This window comes from Acomys russatus, chromosome 11, assembly GCF_903995435.1.
Source record: "Acomys russatus chromosome 11, mAcoRus1.1, whole genome shotgun sequence".
Classification (NCBI taxonomy): domain Eukaryota; kingdom Metazoa; phylum Chordata; class Mammalia; order Rodentia; family Muridae; genus Acomys; species Acomys russatus.
Window position 1 is genome coordinate 39,155,711 of NC_067147.1, and position 23,024 is coordinate 39,178,734.

A 23,024-nucleotide genomic window follows, 5' to 3' on the forward strand; every position below is an offset into this window, starting at 1 on the left:
TTTTTTCGAGACAGGGTTTCTCTGTGTAGCCTTGGCCATCCTGGACTCACTTTGTAGACCAGGCTGGCCTTGAACTCACAGCGATCCGCCTGCCTCTGCCTCCCGAGTGCTGGGATTAAAGGCGTGCGCCACCACGTCCGGCTTCAGTGACTGCTTTAATCCCAGCACTCGGAAGGCAGAGGCAGGCAGATCTCTGTGAGTTCGAGGCCAGCTTGGTCTATAAAGTGAGTCTAGGACAATCAAGACTGCATAGAGAAACCCTGTCTCGAAAAACCAAAAAATAAAAATAAAAATAAAAATTAGAGACTGGAGAAATGACTCAGTGGTTAAGAGCACTTGTAGCTCTTGCAGAGTACCGAGAACACCAAGGTTTAATTCCTAGCACTCATGTGGTGGTTCAGAACCATCCATGACTACAGTGCTGGGAACTGACCTTTATCTTCTGACATTTGCAACACCAGGCACATACGCAATGCATACACATTCATGCAAAGCACTCATGCGTACATATCCAATAGAAGCAGGATGCTTAGGAGTTTAAGGCCTACCTATGCTACATAGCTGGTTTGAGGCCAGCCAGGGTACACGAGGCTCTCTGAAAAAAGTAATGAAAAATGGGGCATGAAGAGATGGGTCCACCTGTAAGACTGGATTTCAGTTCAAACCTCACCATCCAGGTTTAAAAAAAACAAAACAAAACAATTTAGAGCTAGGTGTGGTGGCGTATGCCTTTAATTCCAGTACTTGGGAGGCAGAGGCAGAGGCAGATAGAGCTCTGTAAGTTCGAGGCCAGCCTGGTCTACAAAGAGAGTTCCAGGACAGCCAGGGCTTTTACACAGAGAAAACCTGTCTCGAACCCTGGCCCCGCAAATTTAAAGGCCAGACATTCCAGCACTTGGGAGGCAGAGGCAGGTGGATCTCACTGAGTTTGAGGCCAGCCTGGTCTACAGAGTGAGTTCCAGGACAGTGAGAGCAACAGAGAGAAACCCTATCTTAAAAAGATAAAACAAGGAGGAGGAGGAGGAGGAGGAGGAGGGGGAGGAGGAAGAGGAAGAGGAGGAGGAGAGGCCATACATGAAGTACCCCAGGCTGGGGGGCGCTTGCTGGTATACAAAAGAGAGCTAGAGAGCTAAGCAAAAGTAAGCTTGTGAGAGCAAGCCAGTAAGCAGCACTCCCCCATAGCCTCGGCTTCACTTCCTGCCTCCATCTAGTTCCTGCCCCGACTTTCATCTATTGCCTGTGGTCATGGCCTTCGTCACAGCAATAAAAAGCAGACTATAATACAAGGCAATAAGGGGAGAATGGTAGAACAGGACATCAGCATCCTCCTTTGGGCTCTGAGCTCAAGCACACACACTCATTGTGTGTGTGTGTGTGTGTGTGTGTGTGTGTGTGTGCGCGCGCGCGCGCCTGTGCCTGTGCGTGTGCATGTGCTGGGGCTCAAACCCAGGTCCTGGACTGGACAATGCTAGACAAGGGCACTGCCACCTACCCACACCCAGTCCTGACACTTAGCCCTTGAAATGTTGTTTTCTCTCTTCTTCCTTTGTGTTTGTTACTTTAAGATACGGTCTTGCGGGCTGGAGCGATGGCTCAGAGGTTAAGAGTGCTGGCTGCTCTTCAAAAGGTCCTGAGTTCAAGTCCCAGAAACCACATGGTGGCTCACAACCATCTGTAATGAGATCTGGTGCCCTGTTCTGGCCTGCAGGTGTACATGCAGGCAGAACACTATATACATAATAAATAAATAAAAATCTTTAAAAAAAAAAAAGAAAAAAAGAAAGGGTCTTGCTATGTATCCTAGGTGGGCTTTGAATTAATAATTCTCCTGCCTCAGATCTAAAGTACCAGAATCTAAATGCCCCCTCCCACATCCCCCTAAAAAGAAAGGGACATTAGAAGAGAAACATATTTCTGTTCCTTCCCTAGAGTCAGCTATGGGTACTGAGGAGGGCTTCTTCCTGCCCTAAATGTTGCAGGTTGAATGACTTACTAGAAGCCTGAGGTTACAGGCCTACAGCCACAGAACTCTCTAGATGCACACTGGTGTATTGTCAGGATGTGACATTGTAGCCAGGCATGGTGGTGCATGCTGATAATCCCAGCACTCAGGAGGCAGAAGCAAGCAGATCAAGGTGAGGTCAAGGCTAGCCTGGTCTACAAAGGGCAGCCAAGACCACACATAGAAACCCTGTCTTGAAAAACAAAAACAAACAAACAAAACAAAACAAAAAGATGCAACACAGAAAACCTATTACATGTGAGTGACTGTAACTTGGAAGTTTTTGTTTGCTTTCTCCCCCCCCCCCCCCCCCCCCCTGCCCCGAGATAGGGTTTCTCTGTGTAACAAGCGCCCTGGCTGGCCTGGACTCGCTTCGTAGACCAGGCTGGCCTCGAACTCACATAGATCCACTTCCCTCTGCCTCCTGAGTGCTGGGATTAACTAAAAAGTTTTATACAACTTCATAACTAAAAGTTATATAGTTTATTTAAAAAAAAAACCTTGGAAGTTTTATAAAACTTTGTAACTGACGTTTTACTAGCTGAAAGCGGCTGAGCTGTACCCAAAGCACAGTGACCTTCCTGGAGTCATCTAGTGCAGCAGTTTGCTCTCCCCAGACTCACTTCTCACATCTGCCTGGCTTCCCTTGCTCCCTCTCCTTCCGGCGTCCCCAGGGCAGAGCCATTCAGCCACCCACACCAGATCTGTATCACCAAAAGATGATGGCCCCTCATGTCTGGAAAGCAGTTTTCCACTTTACAAAGCACTTTTGCCACCATTATCTCCAGAGCCACAGCCCTGTGACGGGGGCAGGCTGTCCACGGTTCTTATCTACTCTACACATGGAGAAACTGAATGTGGCACAGGCATGACCTGATGGCACTGGGCGAGGACCTCTGCCCTCCTCCCTCTGCACTCTCTCCTGCCCACTGCTGGCTTACTTTCTTGAAGAAAGCACAGTGTCCCTGAGTGTCTATCCCTCACCAGCACCCCTGCAGAACCCATGGGTTGCCGAGAAAATGCTGGTGTTGTCACAGTGTCCAGGCACTGAGGTGAGGCTTTCTTCCTCTTTTTGTCTGTCACCATGCCATCCAGACTGAGGAAGACCCAGAAACTCCGGGCTGCATCAGTAAGCACCGCAAGCACCCAGGAGGCCACGGGAATGCTGGAGGCGTGCCTCACCACAGGATCAGCTTCTACACATATCATCCAGGTTACTTTGGGAAAGTTGGTCTGAGGCGTTACCACTGAAAGAAGAACCAGAGCGTCTGCCCAACTGTCAGCTTGGATAAACTGTGGCCATTGGTCAGTGAGCAGACATGGGGTCAATGCTGCAACAAACCAAGACCGGAGCTGCTCCCATCATTGATCTTGTGCAGTTGGGTTACTACAAAGTTCTAGGGGGGAAGGGCAAGCTCCCTGAGCAGCCCGCCATCGTGAAGGCCAGTTCTTTAGCAGAAGAGCTGAAGAGCAGATTAAAGGTGTTGGTGGTGCCTGTGTCCTGGTGGCTTAAAGCTGCCTGGGGAGGTTAGTTAAATGCTGACATTAACAAAAAAGGGCTCCTTGAAGCCAGTTTTGAATCTGCTGGCATACTACAAGTCAACCTATCTCTCCTGTCTTTTTTCTTCTCTCTCCGTCCTGACACTCACTAGAGGATCCTGCAGATCCAACTCCTGTGTCGCCCCAGGTCTGCAGGGTGAAAGCAAGGTTAGAGCCCTCAGCAGCCACGTTGCATCTGGTGGAACGTGCTGGATACGAGCCCTCAGCAGCCACGTTGCATCTGGTGGAACGTGCTGAAAACAAGAGGTTCAGCTCCAACTAGGGAAAGCTCCGTTGGAATGGAAACGCACAGTCATCCAAACATTGAGTGTCCAGCCACACCCTGCTCCTGCCTCAGCCCACAGGCAGGGCACACTGTGTACCCAGCCTCCTAGCCAAGGCCAGTGCCTGCCAAGTTCAGGCAAGGGGTGCTGTCCCAGGAACTTATGCCATCTCTTGGGTGGATCTCAAGGCTGTCAGGGGGACTTCTGTAGGGGTGGCCACAGTAGGGCTCAGAGCAGAAGATGGACCACCAGAGATCGGATTCTTGGAGCAAGGCATCAACAAGTCACCTGGCTTTTTAGCAATTCATCAAATAATTTATTCTCAAGTACCCACTTGGCCCCTATTACAGTTCTGGCTCCAGGTTCAGGGCTAAACCAAGCTTACCCACAAAGCACTTCCAGCCAGCCGTGGGGCCACATGCCTTGGCAATAACTCCTCGTATCCGTGTCTACTGCACGATCTGGATGGGACCATTCATCTACAGTGTCTGTGACTGCCTATGTATGTTGGGTTGTGTTACCACCCTCTCTTCCATGGCTTTCCATTTCTCTTGGGATCTATGAGAAGCTCCATGCAGGTGCTGGAGAAATGGCTCAGCAATTAAGAGTGCTTATTACTCGCACCAAAGACCCAGCTTTGATTCTCAGCACCCATAAGACAGTTCAAGACTGTCTGTAACTCCCATCTCATAGGATCTGATGCCCTCTTCTGGGCTCCATGGGTACTGCATGCATGTGGTGTTCAGAAAGATATGTAGGCAAAACACTCATTCACATAAAATAATCCTCTTTTTAAAAAAATTTATTTAATAGCCGGATGTGGTGGTGCACACCTTTAATCCCAGCACTTGGGAGGCAGAGGCAGGTGGATCGCTGTGAGTTCGAAGCCAGCCTGGTCCACAAAGCTACTGCAGGACAGCCAAGGCTAACACAGAGAGACCCTGTCTCGAAAAACAGAACAAAAAAAAATTATTTATTCATTTTACATCATGATTTAATCTCCCTCATACCTAAAATAAATCTTGAGAGTAAAAGAGAAAAAGCCCAATAGAATGTCTAAAAATAAAAATGTATATTTATTATGTATACAGTGTTCTGCCTGCAGGTACACCTGCAGGCCAGAAGAGGGCATCAGATCTCATTATAGATGGTTGTGAGCCACCATATGGTTGCTGGGAATTGAACTCCTGACCTTTGGAGGTACAGCCAGTGCTCTTACCCTCTGAGCCATCTCTCCAGACCAGAGTGTCTTTCTTATCCACCCTGCTCCCTCTGAACATCGTTCCTCCTGTTGCTCTGAAAGCCACAAGTCTTCCTGTCACAGACCTTTGCATGTGTCTCTCTCTCTTTGCCTGGTTGATCCTTTGTGACAAACAAATACCAAGGTCAACCTCAAGATCCTGCCACTGGCTATCACAGCCTAATTGAGCGGGACCTTAGGCTTGGTCCCAAATAGAGCTTAATTCTGCCAATATCCAGAGTGAACTCTGAAGTCACCCTTCCCCAGCGGAGCCTCCATGTGAGCACTCAGTCCTGACTTACACCTTCTCCACAGCCTTGCAGAGGACTCCGTGCAAAAATAGCTGGTGTGTAAATGCTTTGTGTTAAACCACTACAAGCAATGTCTCCTCACACTCAAAAAGCCACGTGACCTCCACCCTATAGGCATCCTGGGAAACCAATCCATGCTTGTCTTTCTTTCTTGTTTCTACCCCTCTCAGAGTCCTTTCCTAGGACAGCCCCAAGGTCCAAAGTCTCCTGGGCAGGCTCTCAGGGAAAGGGGGTAGGGGGTGGCCCTCTCCCTAACCTGACCAGCTCTTTTTGTCTGTTTGTTTTTGTTTTATGAGACAGGGCTTCTCTGTGTAGCCCTGGATGTCCTGGACTCACTTTGTAGACCAGGCTAGCCTCAAAATCACAGAGATCTGCCTGCCCCTGCCTCCCAGAGTGCTGGGATTACAGGTGTGCTCGCCTAGCAACGTGACCAGTTCTAATCGTGTTGCTGCACAACCACTCATCTGCCCCATCACCAAAAGTATATCCTGTGGCTAGCCGTGCTCAGGAGGCAGGGGCAGGTAGATCTCTGTGAGTTCAAGGCCAGCCTGGTCTACAAAGTGAGTCTAGGACAGTCAAGGCTACACAGAGAAATCCTGTCTCGAAAAACAAAAAACAAAACAAAACAAAACAAAAAACCAAACAAACAAAAATGTCCTGTGAATCCTGTGAATATAGGCTGTATGCTCCCTGAGCTATCAGGGCCGAGCACATTATCTGGTATGTGCAGCCACTCATCCTCTCTATTTCTCTTTTAAAGTTACTTTATTTATTTGCTTATTTGTTTATTGGAAAGGAGGTGTCCATGTCATGGTAAATATGTGGAGTTCAAAGGACTATGTTTTTAGATGCAGTTCTCTCTTTCCACCCTGTGGGTCAAAGGATCAAATTCAGACTCGGCAGCAAGGACTTTTACCCACTGAGCCTTCTGTCCACCTTAATTCCCTCTTTCTGTTTTGTTTTGAGGCAGAGTATCCTTGTGTCTCTCTGGCTGGCTTGGAACTCCCTATGTAGACCAGGCTAGCCTCCACTGATAGAAATCCACCTGCCTCTGCCTTCAGAGTGCTAGGTTTAAAGGCGTGCGCCACCACACCTGCCTAATGTCTGCCTTTGATTCATCTTGCAGAGCATTCTGGGTGAGAAGTGGGGTGGTAATTGACTAAGTGTTTAAAGGCTAAGTGGTCTGAGGAGAGGCTAGACCATCAATCCTCAAATTTGCTTTTCCTGTGGCATGTGTGAGCAAGTCAAGTGTCCTTGGGGGCTCTCACTGTCACGAGAATATGCTTGGGTAGAGCAGTGACCCTAGGCAGCCTCCCAGGCTTGGCGGGAGAGTGCTTCTACCAAAGGTTCCAGGATTTTTCCTCTCCCACAGGAATATCTTGGCATTCAGATCCACAGGCAATCCAGTTGGCAATCCCCTTATTATTGCACCTTCAAGGTCAGAGGTTGGGAAACTTGGAGGGAGAAGGCAGGGTGCGAGGAGAGGTGAATTCAGCTTGGCCATCTTAACGAAAGGCCATGCATGAATCAGGCAAGGGGCCCTGTACCTCCAGTCCCAGGTACTGGAAATGCTGAGATTGTAGGTTAACTTAAGCCTAAAAGTCCCAGCCAGCCTAGGCAAGAGGGAGAGCCCATAGGGGAAAAAAAAGGGGGTGGGGTGGGGGAAGGCCTAGGACTTGCCAGTGCTTCATAGAGCTCAGTGCATGGGTTGTGTGGACCGGCCCATGTCTCTTCAGGCTTATTCTTCTGGGTGTGTCTGGTTGTAGGTGAGTGCACCTGTGAGTACACACACTCCTAAAGGCATGTGCCCCCACCATCAGACCAGTGTAGTTACTCTTAATGTTACTTTTTATCTTTAGCAAATGAAATAACATCAGCTGTCTTGGTCAGTGGTCTATTGCTGTGAAGAGAGAGTGACCAGGAAACTCTGATGAAAGAAAGCAATTGATTTAGGCTTGTGTCTTAGTTTGGGTTTTATTGCTATGAAGAGACACCATGACCTCTGCAACTCTTGGAAGGGAATACATTTAAGGGGCTGGCTTATATATTCGGAGGTTTAGTTCATTATGTCATGGTGGGGAGCGTGATGGCATGCAAGCAGGCATGGTGGTGCTGGAGAAGGAGTGGAGAGTTCTGGATCTGCAGGCAGCAGGAAGAAAATGTCACAGTGGGCATGGCTTGAGCTTCTGAGGTCTCAAAGCCCACCTCCTAGTGACACACCTCTTCCAACAAAACCACATCCACTGGAGGTCACACCTCTGGTAATGCCACTCCCTATGAGTCTGTTCAAACTCCCCACAGCTTGCTTACAGTTTCAGTGGTTTGGACCATAATCATCATGTCGGAAGTGTGGCACGGTGCAGGCAGATATGGTGCTGGAGAGGTAACTTAGAGTTCGACATCCTGGTCTGCAGGCAGCAGAAAGAGAAACTCTGGGCTTGGAATGAGCTTTTGAAAACTCAGTGGCCAGGCTGGACATAGTGGCACACGCTTTTAATTCCAGCACTTAGAGAAGCAGTGGCTGATCACTGTGAGTTTGAGGCCAGCCTGGTCTACAAAGTGAGTCCAGGATAGCCAAGCCTACATAGAGAAACCCTGTCTTGAAAAACAAAAACAAAAACAAAACAAAACAAAAACAAAACAAAAAACAAAAACAAACAAAAAAGAAAGAAAGAAAGAAAGAAAGAAAACCCAATGCCCATCCCCCAAATAATACACTTCTTCCACAAGGCCATACCTCCTAATCCTTTCAAATAGTACCACTCTCTGGTCACCCAACACTTAAATCTATGAGTCTTTGGTGGCCATTCTTATTCAAAACACCAGTTTCCATTTGTGGTCAGGATGTAAAGTTATTATTTTTATTTATTTATTTATTATTATGCATGCAGTGCTCTATCTGCATCTACACCTGCAGGGCAGAAGAGGGCATCAGATCACATCATCAGATCACATTATAGATGGTTGTGAGCCACCATGTGGTTGCTGGGAATTGAACTCAGGACCTCTGGAAGAGCAGACAGTGTTCTTCACTGGTGAGCCATCTCTCTAGCCCAGTAAAGTTATTAAAAAAAAAAAAAAAAAAAGAGTTTCACAGTTAAAAGGTCTCGATTAATTTATTTATTTTTGTTTTTGAGACAGGGTCTCTCTGTGTAGCCCTGGCTGTCCTGGAACTAACTCTGTGGACCAAACTAGCTTCAAACTCAGAGATCTATCTGCCTCTGCCTCCAGAATGCTGGCATTAAAGATGTATACCATCACTGCCTTGCATTTATTTATTTATTTGTTTGTTTGCTTTTTAACATCCTGACCACCGTTTCCCCTCCCTCTTTTCCTCCTGTCCCTCCCTCCACCTCTCCTCTCTGCCCTGCCCCCATCCATTCCTCTTGCATTTCTCTTCAGAGAAGGGCAGGCCTCCCATCGATATCAGCTACATCAAGTTGCAGTTAAGACTAGGCACCTCCTCTCCTGTCAAGGCTAAACAAAGCAACCAAGTAAGAGGAAAGGGTCCCAGAGTCAGACAACAGAGTCAGGGACAGCCCCTGCTCCCACTGATGGAAGCCCCACAAGAAGACCAAGCTACATATGTGCAGAGGCCTAGGCCAGTCCCATGCAGCCTCCCTGGTTGGCAGCTCAGTCTCTGTCAACACCTATGAGCCCAGGTTATGTGATTCTGTGGGTTATCCTGTGGTGTCCTGACTCCTACAACCCTTCTTAGCCCTCTTCATCAGGCTTCCCCAAGCTCTGCCTAATGTCTGGCTCTGGGTGTCTGCATCTGTTTCTATCAGATGCCGGGTGAAGCCTCTCTGGTGAAAACTGGGCTGAGACAGCAATCTGTGAGTACAGCACAATATCATTAGGAGTCATTTCATTACCCTTCTCCACCCTCCACCCCCCCATTCGTGTTTGGTTCTATCCTAGTCTCTGGGCTGTCCAGCCTCTGATTCCTGACTCTCCAGACAGTGTCAGGGGTGGGCTCCCTCTAATGGAGTGGGTCTTAAGCTGACCCAGTCATTGGTTGGCCACTCCCACAATTTCTGTACCACCTTTACCCCCAGCACATCTCGTAGGCAGGACAAATTGTAGGTCGAAGATTTTGTAGCTGTGTTGGTGTCCCAACGCCTCCATTGGAAGTCTTGTCTGGAGGTATAGGAGATGGCCAGTGCAGGTTCCATATCCCCCCCCTTGCTGGGAGTCTTAGGTAGGGTCGCCCTCATAGATTCCTGGGAGTTTCCATTGTCCTAGATTCTGGTTCATCCCAGACATGCCCCCTGATTCCAGCAGGCATTGAGATCAACACTTAATAAAGGGGACCTCATGAAACTGAAAAGCTTCTGTAGGGCAAAGGTCATTGTCAAAAAGGACAAAACAGCAGCCTACAGATTGGGGAAAGATCCTCACCATGCCCACGTCTGACAGAGGGATGACACCTAAGATATATAAAGACCTCAAGAAAATAGACATCAACAACTCAAAGAATCCGATTTAAAAATGGGGTAACAGATCTAAACACAGAATTCTCAACAGATGAATCTCTTATGGCTGAGAAGCACTTAAAGAAATGCTCAACACCCTTAGCCATCAGGGAAATGCAAATAGAAGTGACTGTGAGATTCCATCTTATACCTGTTAGAATGGCTAAGATAAAAAACACAAGTGAGGCCGGGCAGGGTGGCGCATGCCTGTAATCCTAGCACTCAGGAGGTAGAGACAGAAGGATCTCTGTGAGTTCAAAGCCAGCCTGGTCTACAAAGTGAGTCTAGGACAGCCAAAGGTACACAGAGAAACTTTGTCTCGAAAACAAAACAACAACAACAACAAATCAAAACAAAAACACAAGCGAGGCCGGGCGTGGTGGTGCACGCCTTTAATCCCAGCACTCGGGAGGCAGAAGCAGGCGGATCTCTGTGAGTTTGTGGCCAGCCTGGTCTACAAAGTGAGTCCGGGACAGCCAAGGCTAACACATAGAGACCCTGTCTCAAAAAAAAAAAAAAAAAAAAAAACCCACACACATACACAAGCTCATGCTGGGGAGGATGTGGAACAAGGGGAACACTCCTCCATTGCAAACTTGTGGCAGTGCAAACTTGTGGGAGTGCAAACTTGTGGGAGTGCAAACTTGTGCAACCACTTCATCAATCAATATAGCAGTTTCTCAGAAAGTTGACAATCTACCTCAAGTCTACCACTCCTGGGCACATACCCGAAAGACACTCCACCACATAACAAGGACATTTGCTCAGCTATGTTCATAGCAGCTTTATTCGTAATAGCCAGAATCTGGAAACAACCTGGACGTCCCTCAACCGAAGACTAGATAAAGAAACTGTGGTACATTTACATAATGGAATATTACTCAGCTGTTAAAAACAATGAAATTTGCTGGCAAATGCACGGCACTAGGAAAGATCATCCTGAGTGAGGTAACCAGGCCCAGGAAGACAAACATGGTATATACTCACTTACATGTGGATATTAGCTGAAAAGTAAAGATAACCATGTTACAACACACAGAGCCAGAGAAGCTAATTAACAAGGAAGGCTCAAATGGGGACACATGACTCTTACTGAGAAGGGGAAATAGAATATTGGCGGTGGGTGCGGAAGGAGGGCACTGGACAGGGTGGGGATAGGAGCAGGAGGGATCAGGTGGAGGGGGGATAAAGAGAAAGAATACTGGGAGAGACAAGCAGAGGCCACTTTAAAACCCTATCTCTGAGAAGCGCAGGGAAGCCCTGGTTCGCAGCACCCGCTGATTCCCTGGTCTTTGAGGGTACCCCCCTCTTCCCCCCAGTGGAAGTGAGCCTATTAGGTTCTAGGAGCCCGCATGTGAGACTCAGGCTTACCGCTGGGTGGCGCTGGTATAGCAAAAATTAGGAAGGCAGTTTGCTGAGAGTGAGAAAGCAATCCTTTTCATGGTCTGTTTTATGTGCGACTGAATTTAACTTTGGGGGATTTTTTTTTGGCGGGGGACAGGGTTTTTTACGTAGCACTGGCTGTTCTGCTTGGAACTAAGGCAAGCCCCACCACTCCTGGCCGAATCTTAATTTCTATGGTAAAGTGCAAGCCCTTTGAGGGAGAGACTAACCGTTTCTGCTCATCCGGCACCCTAGCTGTACCACGATTGGGGGCGGGGGGGACACCTCTCACTAGGCAGAACCTTTTGGAAGGTGGGCAAAAGAAACTGTTTCGTCTGTTGCCTGTTGGGAACTCAGCTGTAGGCATGGATGCGGCTAGGTGGAGGAGGACACAGGGAGGCTCAGGGTGAGAGTGTGAGGTAAGGGCTCCTATGAAGAGAATAGGATGGGAAAGGAAAAATCGTTATGGTTTCTCCCACAGAGGACAACATATCGGGTGGCCTAGCAACAGAAATGTATTGTCCTTCACACGGGAAGCTGGGGTGGGGGAGAGGGGGCGCGGGCGGGTCGGGCGGGCTGACTAGAAAGAAAAATCATGATATCAAGGACTAAGTTTTTCCTCTCTCTCTCTCTCTTTTTTTCTTTCGGTTTTTCGAGACAGGGTTTCTCTGTGTAGCCTTGGCTGTCCTAGACTCTTTTTGTAGACCAGGCTGGCCTCGAACTCACAGCGATCCACCAGCCTCTGCCTCCCAAGTGCTGGGATTAAAGGCGTGCGCCACCACCTGGCAGGTTCTTTCTATTTCAAACAAAGTGGAAGATGAGGATCCACAGCGAGAGGTGTTCTCTGAGTTTTGCTTATGTATGCATGTGATTGCACTCACAGATGAACAACACAGGCACGCACCCTTGGGAATGAGCAAACAAAATTTATTCTAAGTGCTACCATTTCATTTTCAGACTCCATTTAAGCATAGGGAGAAACTAAGTTCAAGGTTCCAGGCCCTAGGGGAGCTGGGGACTTCCCAGTAGACGAACAGCTTCTGCTGTAAGGCGACAGTTGTCTGAGTCCAGGCATCTCAGGGACAACCCCCTTCATTTTGCTGACAGGGTCAAGCTAAGTTCATATTTGCAGGTCCAGGAACCTATCGCTATCCTGATAGATGGAAACTCCCTTACTCAACCCCTTATTGGAAAATATGACTGGACAATGCTACAGCCCAGCCTGCTCCTCTCATTTAATGGTTTCATCCTTTAAATATGCTGTACAACGTCCCTTCAGGGTCGCAGTTCAGCTCCTGAGTCTGTTCTGTGGTCCTGAAAGATCAGTAGTGGCTTGATTACAATAAATTCTTGTCACATGCATTGACCTGGTTTTTGAATTTTTAAGTGGTTCACACAACAACAACACACACACCTTTTTTGCAGTCAATCCAAACAGGCTTGTCAGGCACTGAACAGAATAAACTCACTAAGGAAAACTGCCTGTTCTAAAGGCTTCAGAAACAGTGTAAGGCCTGCTTAAAATGCAGACAAATGAGTGGTCCTTGGGGCCATTGCTTACTCTCATGCCTTAGGAGTGTCCTAGGCTCCATTAGACAATGAAGACATCATTAAGCAATGTACCTTGTCTTTTGTTTTTTTTGTTGTTTGTTTTTCAAGACAGGGTTTCTCTGTGTAACAGCTCTGGTTGTCCTGGGACTTGCTCTGTACTCCAGGCTGGCCTCGAACTCACGGAGGTACCTTGTCTCTTTTCATAGAGATCTCAAAGATGGAGAAGAAGAGGGGACTCCTAACCAAGAGCCCAGAGTCAGTGTATCCCTAAAGGGAGGTGTGGTATAACAAGTTGATTGCTTAGTCTGGTAGGGAGGGGCCTAGTGACTTTGGTCGGTTTCAGGGACTTCCTGAAGCTATTTTGAGTTGTTTACCTTCCTGTTTAGGAGCTTCCGGAAGCTATTTTGAATTGCTTATTGCTTAAGGTGTTATTAAGTATAATGATGGAGAGTACCACCATGGCAGGCCCATGCCAAGGTATGCCCCCTGCGAAGTAGCATCACTCCACAGATCTAGTGTAGTGTATTGGGGGAAGGGAGAGGAGCGAGAGCCTGGAGAAAAGGGTGGAAGCAGATGAGTGGACATGTAGGCAGGCAGATGGATGAGGGCAGAGCCATGAGGGTAGAGAGAAGACAGAAAGGGAGGGGCAGCCAGGAGAGAGAGAGAAAGAGAGAGAGAGAGAGAGAGAGAGAGAGAGAGAGAGAGAGAGAGAGAGGCAGAGAGGGAGAGATAGGGAGAGAGAGAGAGGAGCTGGGGAGGCAGGTGGTCCTTTTATCAGGCCCCACATACCTGTTGCTCATGATGTAAGCAATTGCTGGATCCCGGAAGGCAGGCCAGCAGAACGGCCTGTCCACTGACATATGGAGCTTCCGGTAGAATGGAGTGTTTTGAAACAGTTACCCAACAGGAGGTCTGTGAGGTGGCTGCATTTTAGAAGCAGAGTTCCTGATGGCTAGTTTTGGGCACCGTAAATAAAAATTACTAAAAAGAACTGCACCTCCTGCTAGTCTGATTTACTGATTAGAACTTCAGTGATACAACGAGATTGGAAGCCAGGCGAGGTGGCACACCCCTGTAATCCTGGCACTCAGGGAGGCAGAGGCAGGCGGATCTCTGTGAGTTCAAGACCAGCCTGGTCTACAAAGCAAGTCCAGGACAGCTGGGGCTGCACAAGAGAAACCCTGTTTTGAAAACAAAACAAAGGGAGGGGATAACAATTGAGATGTAATCTGAATAAATTAATTAAATAAAAGATAAAGACAAACCTCCAAACCAAACAAAAACCAAAGAGGTTGGAGTGCTGCAGGTCCAGAGCCAGATTATTTCGTGGCATTATTGTGCCCTTTAACAACTACTGATTGCTCTGCTCTCTACCTGGCCTAACATCTTTGTAACCATAACTATTTGGTAAGTCGTCTAGATGCGTGAATAGACCCAATCAACCAAAGGACCAAGAATGCCCTCAGAGTAGCATCTGAGGTCTATTGCTGAGGTCTTTTTCCTCCTTTGCTGTAGCATCAGCATCAATATACTTGAAAAGTGTCTTGTTTTATGTAACATTCCTCTACAGGAATTAACAGAACATGGCAGCTCTGGCAAGAGATCACATCCAAAGACCTTCTAGGTCTGTGTGATCTGGCTGGAATACAAACATGCCTTTAATCCAGGAGACAGAAGCAAACAGACTTGAGTTCAAGGCCAGCCTGGTATAGAGCAAGTATCAGGTAAAGAAAAGCTTAGATCCAGGCATGGCGGTGCATGCCTTTAATCCAAAACAAAGTTGGATTGTAGAAGGAAGTACCCATGTTTTAAAGTGATGTCTAATTGAGTGGCAGAAAAGGCGACACACTCAGAGATGATTTGACAGAAGAGAGTGGGAAGGGAAGCTACTTAAGAGGCAGTTTTACTAGCACAGTAATAGAGAGATAGGTTGCAGAGAGAGAACTCAGGTAAAGATGGAATGAGCCAGAAAATGAGAAGAAGCCAGAAGATTAGAGCAGACTGCTGAGTTAGTTTGAGGCCAAACAGAGCAATTCCAGGCCAAGAGAGAAGCCAGATTAAATAAGTCAGCTGGGAGAAGAGTTTTGAGCCAGAACAGCTAAGTTGAACTCAGAAAGAACAAGGTGAGCTTTTTTGCTTTTTTGAGACAGGGTTTTTCTGTGTGGTCTTGGCTGTCCTGAACTCACTTTTGTAGACCAGGCTGGCCTTGAACTCACAGAGATCTACCTGCCTCTGAACAGAACAGCCAAGGCTACACAGAGAAACCCTGACTCAAAAAACAAAAAACACCCCCCAAAAAAAAACCAAAAGGAAAAAAAGAGAGGCTGTAGAGATGGCCAAGCACTTCCCTTACAGAGGGCCAGGGTTCAGTTCCCAGCATGTACATGGTGGCTCACAGCTGTCTATGACTCCAATTCCAGGGGATTTGTCCTCTCTTCTGGCCTCTGAGGCCAGCAGACACATAAGTGGTAAATGGATACACATGCAGGAAAACACGCAGAAAACGAACAAACAAGAAACCACAACAAAACGAAACAATACAACCTTTATCAAACTGTTACCATGTGGGAACATGAAATTTGGGATAACCTGTATCTGTGTTGTAGGGCCAAGGTCACTCCTATTTGGCTCCAGGATAAACAATCTCTGGTGTTTGTGTCCCAGTAGCGCTGCACTTAACAGTCCCTTCATCACTTCTCACAATGACCTCGTGAAGTAGGTAATTATAGATTTTAATTCCATGTTTATGGGCTTTGGGGAGATGAAGTTACAATGCGGCCTCAAATTGGTGTTTCTTCACGTTTTCCAAAGTTCCCTGATTTGCGGAACTCAGCCTCACCTGGAGAAAAACCAGCCCGGAGCAGAATCCTGAAGATGTAGCTGCAGACGCCCACGGGTAGCGCTCAGGCTCTGGCCGACTCCACACAAAGCGGTTCCTCCTTGGGTTCCAGAGCGCTCAGGAGGAGTGCGCGCTGATTGGTGCGCGCGGCCGGAGCGCCGGCCTCGCCCCGCCCTAGCTCTCATCCTGGGATTGCTATTGGCTTAGCCGCCTTGCGCGCTGAGCTCGCTGCCCCTTTGGCTCCGCCCCTCAGCCCCGCCCCTCGGGTTCAGAACTTGCACCCGGTGCCCGCGACCGCCGCGGGAACGTGACTGCTGGCTCTAGGACGCATTGTCGCCGTAAGTGCTACCTCAAGCGGCCCATAGGCTTCCCGCGGTGTAGTGTAACGGTGGCCAGAGGCTAAGAGTGACAGGGTCTGGGGAAGAAGGGAGAATAGGGTCCCGGGCTTGGTCGCGTCCCTTCCCCTCCCCGGTACACCTTGTAGCACTAAGCGGTGGCTTGGGCGGCGCCCAGGGGTCGTGGACTTTACTTTCGCGGGCCCAATATCGCTCGGAAGAGTGGGAGGCTCGATGTTAGAGCTCCCGGACATCCCGGCTTCCGTTTCCCCAGGGAAGTCGCCCCTGCCCATGGGGAGAGGCAGCTGCGCATGTCGCTCCCGGAGTGTGCCTCTCCGCCTTTGGCAGCGTGGGACGTCCCCAGTCTCTGCGATCACCAGCGTCCCCGCTGCTTGCTTTATTTGCCTCAGTCCTTGCTTGGCAGGCCAGCGCGGGGCTGGAGACGAGTACCCGCTCGCTGCGGGTATGGTATGGGGTCTGGCGGGGGGGGGGGGGATCCTGTCCTTGGCCACTGCTGACAGTCACGTGCAGGTACGGTCTAAGGATGCTCAGGCGGAGCTCCGCAAACCCCAAAGCTCAGAAACCAGGTGCCGACGTGTCCGGCTCTCGCCCCAGCGGGCACTTTCCCCTGGGTGGAAAAGTGGGTCAACTCTGTTCTGGTCTCGAGTTGGCCTTTGGGACTGCTGAGGTGCGAACTAGCACTGTGCCCCTTGCCTCTCTACACCGGTTCTTGGCCTTGGCAGGGGCCGGAAACCTGGCTGGAGCAATCGGTGGGGCAGCTCCAGCGCATGGCTCCGGAGGCTCCGGTTGCCCCGCAGAGCGCCTGCCAGGCTCTAAAGTTCCCAGTTGACCACAACAGTAACTAAATATAGGGCCAGCTGGTGCGGACCGGAGTGTGACAGTGGCTCCTTTGCATAGATCTCAGGGCTGCAGATAATGTGGTAGAATTCTGTCCTTTAAGGGCTGCGTCAGAACCATGGTCAAGGTTTAAGTACCCTAGCCCGCAGTTCGGAATCTAGGTGAGACCGGTTTCTGATCTGGCAGGGAAATTGCACAGCGTCACACCCATAGCGCCCTCACAGGAGAATAGCACACCCACCTTCAGTTTATTATAGGCAAACTTCTGGTCTATCTTTGTTTGATCACCTATCAACCGGCCATGCCTTAATGTGGGACGCCTTAAGTGGCTTGTAAACTCCTTCAGAAGTGGTTTTTATCATCAGTTAATTTACCTAACAGCTCCGTTGAGGAAGGCGATGTTTTTTTCAATCTTACAACTGGGGCTGTCCCACAACATTGAGAACTTTCCCGAATTCTGCTTGGATTAGGTGTGTGTGCTCTTCAGAGGACAGCCTACTAGGCAGGCCCTTCAGAGATCTGGGACCTTCTCCTCTGTGGCTTTGTCTACCTGTTGCTGGCACCCTATGGTTCCACCCTCTGGGGCCATGCCATAGACTTCCATGGCCCCCAGCCCCCAGGTTAAGAATTAGGAGAAGCCAGGCAGTGGTGTCGAATGCCTTTAATCCCAGCACTGCACTGTGAGGCAGAGGCAGGAGGATCTCTCTTTGTTTCAGGACAGCCTGGTCTACAGAGAGAGAGTTCCAGGACAACCAGGACTGCACAGAGAAACCCTGTTTCGAAAAACCAAACCAAAATGAAACCAAGCAAACACAAGAATTAGGAGAGTTGGGGGTCTCTTTTTCCATCCAGCTGGTTGGCCTACCTTCTTGGCTCCTCATTTTCCCTGCTGTGAAGGAGTTAAGTCACTGTCAGGGCCAGTGAGATGGCCCAGTGGTTTAGACGCCTTTGCTGTCAAACCTGATGAGGTAAGTTTGATCCAAGGACCTACCTGGAGAGAACACACTCAGGGAAGTTGTCCTCCTACCTCCAGATGTACCCCACAAGCGTGTGTGTGAGTGCGCACGTGCACACACAGACAGACATACACACACACACACACAGGAGGAAGTAAAATTAGAAAAGTAAAGACAAGTGAGTCACTTCAATTTTGGCAGCCCTAATCCACGCCTAGGGGTTCTGGCCTAAGAGGCTGCGTATTGAAAGTTGTGGGACCTTTGCCATAGTCCTTCCTTTTCCCTACTGTCACCCACTGGCTCGTGCTTAGAGGGCTGTTGAGGCATGCGAATTTAGGGTCCTCTTCACGTTGGATTCTGTCTTAGCATGTTGAAAGAGTCGTTTGACTTGGTGTATGTTGAGCATTACCATCGGAGGTACTTACCAAGCATCTATACTGGTGAGAATTTTTTTAAAAAATGTTTGTATGTGTATACAATGTTCTGTCTGCATGTGTGCCTGCCTTCCAGAAGAGGGCAATAGATCTCATGATAGATGGTTATGAGCCAGCATGTGGTTGCTGGGAATTGAACTCAGGACCTCTGGAAGAGCAACCAGTGCTCTTAACCTCTGAGCCATCTCTCTGGCCCCCTACTGGTGAGAATTTGAAGAGAAGTGTAGGGTTGGTGTGCTCACAGAGTGGGGGTGGGGTGGGAGGGTGGGGGGCGTGGGGGGAAGGGAGCCATGGGAGTAGAGAGGTTTTTTACTTTCTTGGGTTTTCTGAGGCAGGGTCTCTTTATCATGTAGGTCTGGCTATCCTGGCACTCGCTGTGTAGAGCAGAGCAGGCAGGCCTTGAACTCCCCCAGTGCTGGAATTAAAAGGTGTGTGCCTCCATCCCGGCTAGAGAGAGAAATCCTGAAGCTCACTAAGAAGCCCCTTGACTCATGCTCAGTCATTAAGTACCACTGAAGCTCAGAGGGAGGACCTGCTGAGGCTGGGGCAATCAGGGGACACTTCCTGGGAGTGGAGCAGCAATGGGAACTGGTATTCATTCCTCAAGGATGAGTTCTGCCGAGGTGTTTGTTCAGAGGCCTGTGGGTGATGCACAGAAGACTCAGCACTGGGCACACTTGCACACGTCCTCCTGTGCCCTCTTAGCTGGTTTTTGTTGAGTGTTTGTGAGTCCTGGACTCAGAGGGAAGCAGGCTCACATGCTTTGCACAGTCATATGTACTCATCAAAAGAGGTGTTTCTAGCCTGGCAATGGTGGCGCCCGCCTTTAATTCCAGCACTCAGGAGGCAGGGGCAAGGATCTCTGTGAGTTCGAGGGCAGCCTGGTCTACAAAGCACAGCCAGGACATCCAGGACAGAGAAACCGTGTCTTGAAAAATCAAAGAGGGGGCAATTTCTAGGCTCAGTATGGTTGAGACCTCTTCCGACCTCCTTCCCACACTTTCCAGCTGCTAAGCAGTACAGTTGGATTTTTGGCCCTTCCCATCAGCTGTGTGCTCTGGCCTTCTTGTATCTGCCCTTAGTGGGACATACACGCTAGCACCACTGACCTGGACTTGACCTTACCTACTGTTTGGCCAACTCTGAGCACCATCCTCACATCTCTTGTTTCTCTCCTCCCAATCCTTCCACCTCCAGCCCCTGACTAAGGTGGGTTTGCTGGAGCTCCGTTAGCGAGTTCGAGCCCCAGTCTCGAACTCAAGAGAGACCAGGAGAGATGAAGAAGAGGTCCTTTGACCTTGACTTTGAGTTCTTTCCTCCAAATGGTACTGCTAGTGGTGATGGAGGTGATTTCTGTGAAGAGATGAGCACCGACTGTGGAGCTACACAGGCCTGATTATGGCCCACTGGCCTAGAGCTTGTCCCAGGTACCTGGCCGTTGTTTGTGATTTGGTTTCTTTCTCTATAATAATAGAGTCCTGGAGATACTTTTATTTCTTTTTCATTTCCTTATTTATCTATTTATTTAATTGAGGCAAGGTCTTGTGTAGCCCCAGGCTGGCCTTGAATTTATTATGTAGCCAAGGATGACCTAGTACCTGGATAACGGGCATGTCCCACCACGCCTGGTTTATTTGGTGCTGGGAATTGAACCCAGAGCTTTTGGTAAGCATGTTACCAGCTAAGCTATACCCTCAGCTTATTTTTCCAATGCCTTATCATTTGCCTTTATTTTATATATATGGTGTTTCCGCCTGCATGTAAGTCAATGCACTACATGCATGTCTGCCAAAAGAGGATGGTTGTGAGCTACCATGCAGTTGCTGGGAATTGAACCCAGGTCCTGTGGAAGAACAGTCCGTGCTCTTAACCGCTGAGCCATCTCCCCAGCCCTCACATTTCTTGAAGCGTCTTCTTCCCAATGATCCAATTTCCCTTCTTATTTCCAGCCCTTCTCTTTGCTTGCAGATAAACTCCACAGCAAGCTGAGGCCCGAGAGTTGACTCTGTAACTTTGCTCCATCTGGCAGAGAGGGCCTTCCTAGAGATCACTCACCTGCAGACCCCAAGGTCCATTTGCCTTGGTACCACACTTCCTGCTGTGTAGTGGGAACCTGGTAGAGGAGGGCGGTGAGCAGGCCAGCTGGCCTAGTTATGTAGCCTGAGCCCTGGCCAGGCGGCTGCAGAATAGACAGGTGTCTTTCCCTAGCAGTTAGCTGGACCTGGCCTCTTCCCCAACACCCTGCCCTTCCTGTTGAGTCACAGGCAGTCTGATTCTTCACACCTGCCTGGCCACTGATATAAGCTCTGTGTATGGTGAGGTCATGTGTTGATCCTCTCAGAAAAGTGGTAAAGCCCAGCTGCCCTCAGCCTCTGTGTGGCAGAGCAGAGCAGCCCCTGCAAAGGGCAAGCTGGATGTAGCCTGGGCTCTGGAAGAGGTGAGCGATCTGGGCATTTCCTTGTAGTTTATTAATGGCCTGAGGCCCTAGGGAGGAGAGTACTGGTCCTGGGACCCTGGCTGGCAGGTGGGTGCTTCATGGATGGTCCTGTGTCTTCCCCAGGCACAGACCCCTTTGTGAGTAGCAGACCAGCCTGGAGGCTGGGAACGGAACACCCACGTCTGCATGCTGAGGAAGATGGGTGAGGCTGTGGCCAGAGTTGCGAGGAAGGTCAACGAGACGGTGGAAAGCAGCTCAGACACTCTGGGTAAGTGAGGCCTCGCTCTCCTACCCTGTGACTGCCTTGTGGACTCAGAGATGGCATGTAAAGAAATGAAGAGGACATCCGTGTGTGTCCAGGAGGACAAGTGCTTCGTGGACCTTCTACTACGGTTGTGGTAGCTGTGGGTAGTGTGTGCCCCACCTTAGACTTTTTATTTTGTTCTTTTGTTTTTTTTTTAATTTATGTTTTTGTTTTTTGTTTTTGGAGACACGGTTTCTCTGTGTAGCTCCGGCTGTCCTAGAACTAGCTCTGTAGGCCAGGCTGGCCTCGAACTAAGAGATCTGCATGTCCCTGCCTCCTGAGTGCCGGGATTAGAGGTGTGCACCACCACTGCCTGGCTTAGACTTTGTTCTTATTTTGGGTCCTGGCTAAAGAAACTGGAAGAGTGCTGAGCTGTGGATCCTGTCTGCTTGGACTTCAGTGGTGTGTGTGTGTGTGTGTGTGTGTGTGTGTGTGTGTGTGTGTGTCTGTCTGTCTGTCTCTGTGTGTGTGTGTCTGTGTGTGCTCCCCTGAACTGCCTCAAACCATCAAAGTGGGCATGCTTGAGTCAACCCATGCTGTCCATCTTTTGAGTGGCTAGACTGTATGGACTTTTGGCTCCTTCACGCTCCACTGTTGTGACATGCATCTTATAAAAATTGAATTGAAGCTGGGCGTGGTGGCGCACATCTTTAATCCCAGCACTTGGGAGGCAGAGGCGGGTAGATTGCTTTGCATTTGAGGCTAGCCTGGTCTACAAAGCAAGTCCAGGACAGCCAAGGTTACACAGAGAAACCCTGTCTTGAAAAACAAACAAACAAAAATTGAACTGATCACAGCATTTTAGTCTTTTACTTACCCCGAGACTCCAAGCATTTAAGCAAGCTACCCCTCTGGTGGAGTTCTGCAGACGTGAGTGACAGGAGGAGCCAGGGAGACCAAACACTTACCTCTACGTAGGTCTGAGTTTGTGTGTGCCTGTGTGGATATGAATGATTCATGTCTGTATAGTACTCGCATGTTCTGTATACACGTGAGTGTGTATGTATGTGAATTCACAGGAGTATCAGTGCCACTGTGGAGACCTAGGCATGTTGGCATATTGTGGGAACCTAGAGGCTTAGTGCATAGTCCTGCCTTAGGGGTGACGGCCCATATGGCTGAGGTAGACTTTGGCTGTGGAGAGGAATTTTCTAGACATGCGGGGTGGGGGTGGGGGCAGGTTGTGTGCACATGTGTGTGTCTGCATTATGTCTGTATAACAAGGAAGCATTTTGGGTGGTGGTTTATTGTTGGAGCAGAGACCCATCTGTGAGCTCCCTGTCAGGCGTGTCTGGAATGAGTGCTCCGAGTCAGAGGGTGGTGGCCCAGGGGCTAGGCAGATGGCCTTCAGATATGCTTGGTCACTGCCTCTTCTAGGAAGCCCTCAGTTTTACCTCACCCACCTCTCTTCCTCCTTCCCTCCTCTGTAGCCACCCAGTTGGCATTCCTAGAAGGCAAAAACACGGTGGGTTTTTTTTTTGTTGTTGTTGTTTGTTTGTTTTTTTCACTGAGTGTCTCTGACTGGAGTGAAATGCTATGCTATGTGGACCAGGGTGGCTTCGAACTCACAGTGATGTGCCTGTCTCTGCCTCCTGAGGGCTGGTATTAAAGGTGTGCGCCACCACACACAGTTGACCGTGTGGTGTTCTGTGCCTGCTCCCTGAACCTCGTATGGCTTTAGGTGATATACTGGCATGGGGAGGGTTTGCTGAGCTGAGCCAAAGCCTAAGAGGCTGCTGGGAAGTGGAAAGGTTTCTGCTGGTTTTGAAGGGAGCCTTAGTGACAGCCGTGAACTGTGACCCCCAGTACAGCCTTAGAGCCTTAGCCCAGCTTACAAGACTATCTGCCGGGCTTTGGGCTGTTGGGTGTCCTGGATTGAAACCCCACTCTGCCACTTTCCAGCTTGACATATTAGCAGGTTACCTACCCTGTTGAGCCTCAGTTTTCTTACCTATAAAGTGGGCATGGTAATCATATCCTCACAGGATGGTTAGAGATAATGGTGTCCTCTTAGGGTTATTAAAGGCAATTACATCTGTCACTTGCTTGACATGCAGGAAGCTCAGTAATCGGCAG

At 49.2% G+C, this 23,024-nt stretch overlaps 1 protein-coding gene and 1 pseudogene across 2 annotated transcripts in view; both read left to right on the plus strand.

The window, feature by feature from the left end:
• Positions 1-3,086: 3,086 nt before the first annotated feature.
• Positions 3,087-3,633, plus strand: LOC127195179 (60S ribosomal protein L27a-like; annotated as a pseudogene).
• A 12,243-nt stretch (positions 3,634-15,876) lies between these two features.
• Lrrc20 (leucine rich repeat containing 20) overlaps positions 15,877-23,024 on the plus strand; it is an 88,876-nt gene continuing 81,728 nt past the window's right edge. Inside the window, exons 1-2 of one of the 2 annotated variants that reach the window (XM_051153116.1) lie at positions 15,877-15,962; positions 20,768-20,912. In XM_051153116.1, the coding sequence (XP_051009073.1) occupies positions 20,831-20,912 (82 nt within the window). In that variant the 5' untranslated portion in view covers positions 15,877-15,962; positions 20,768-20,830. Of the gene's footprint in view, positions 15,963-20,515; positions 20,645-20,767; positions 20,913-23,024 lie in introns of those variants that run through there. The other variant, XM_051153115.1, reaches the window with a different exon arrangement.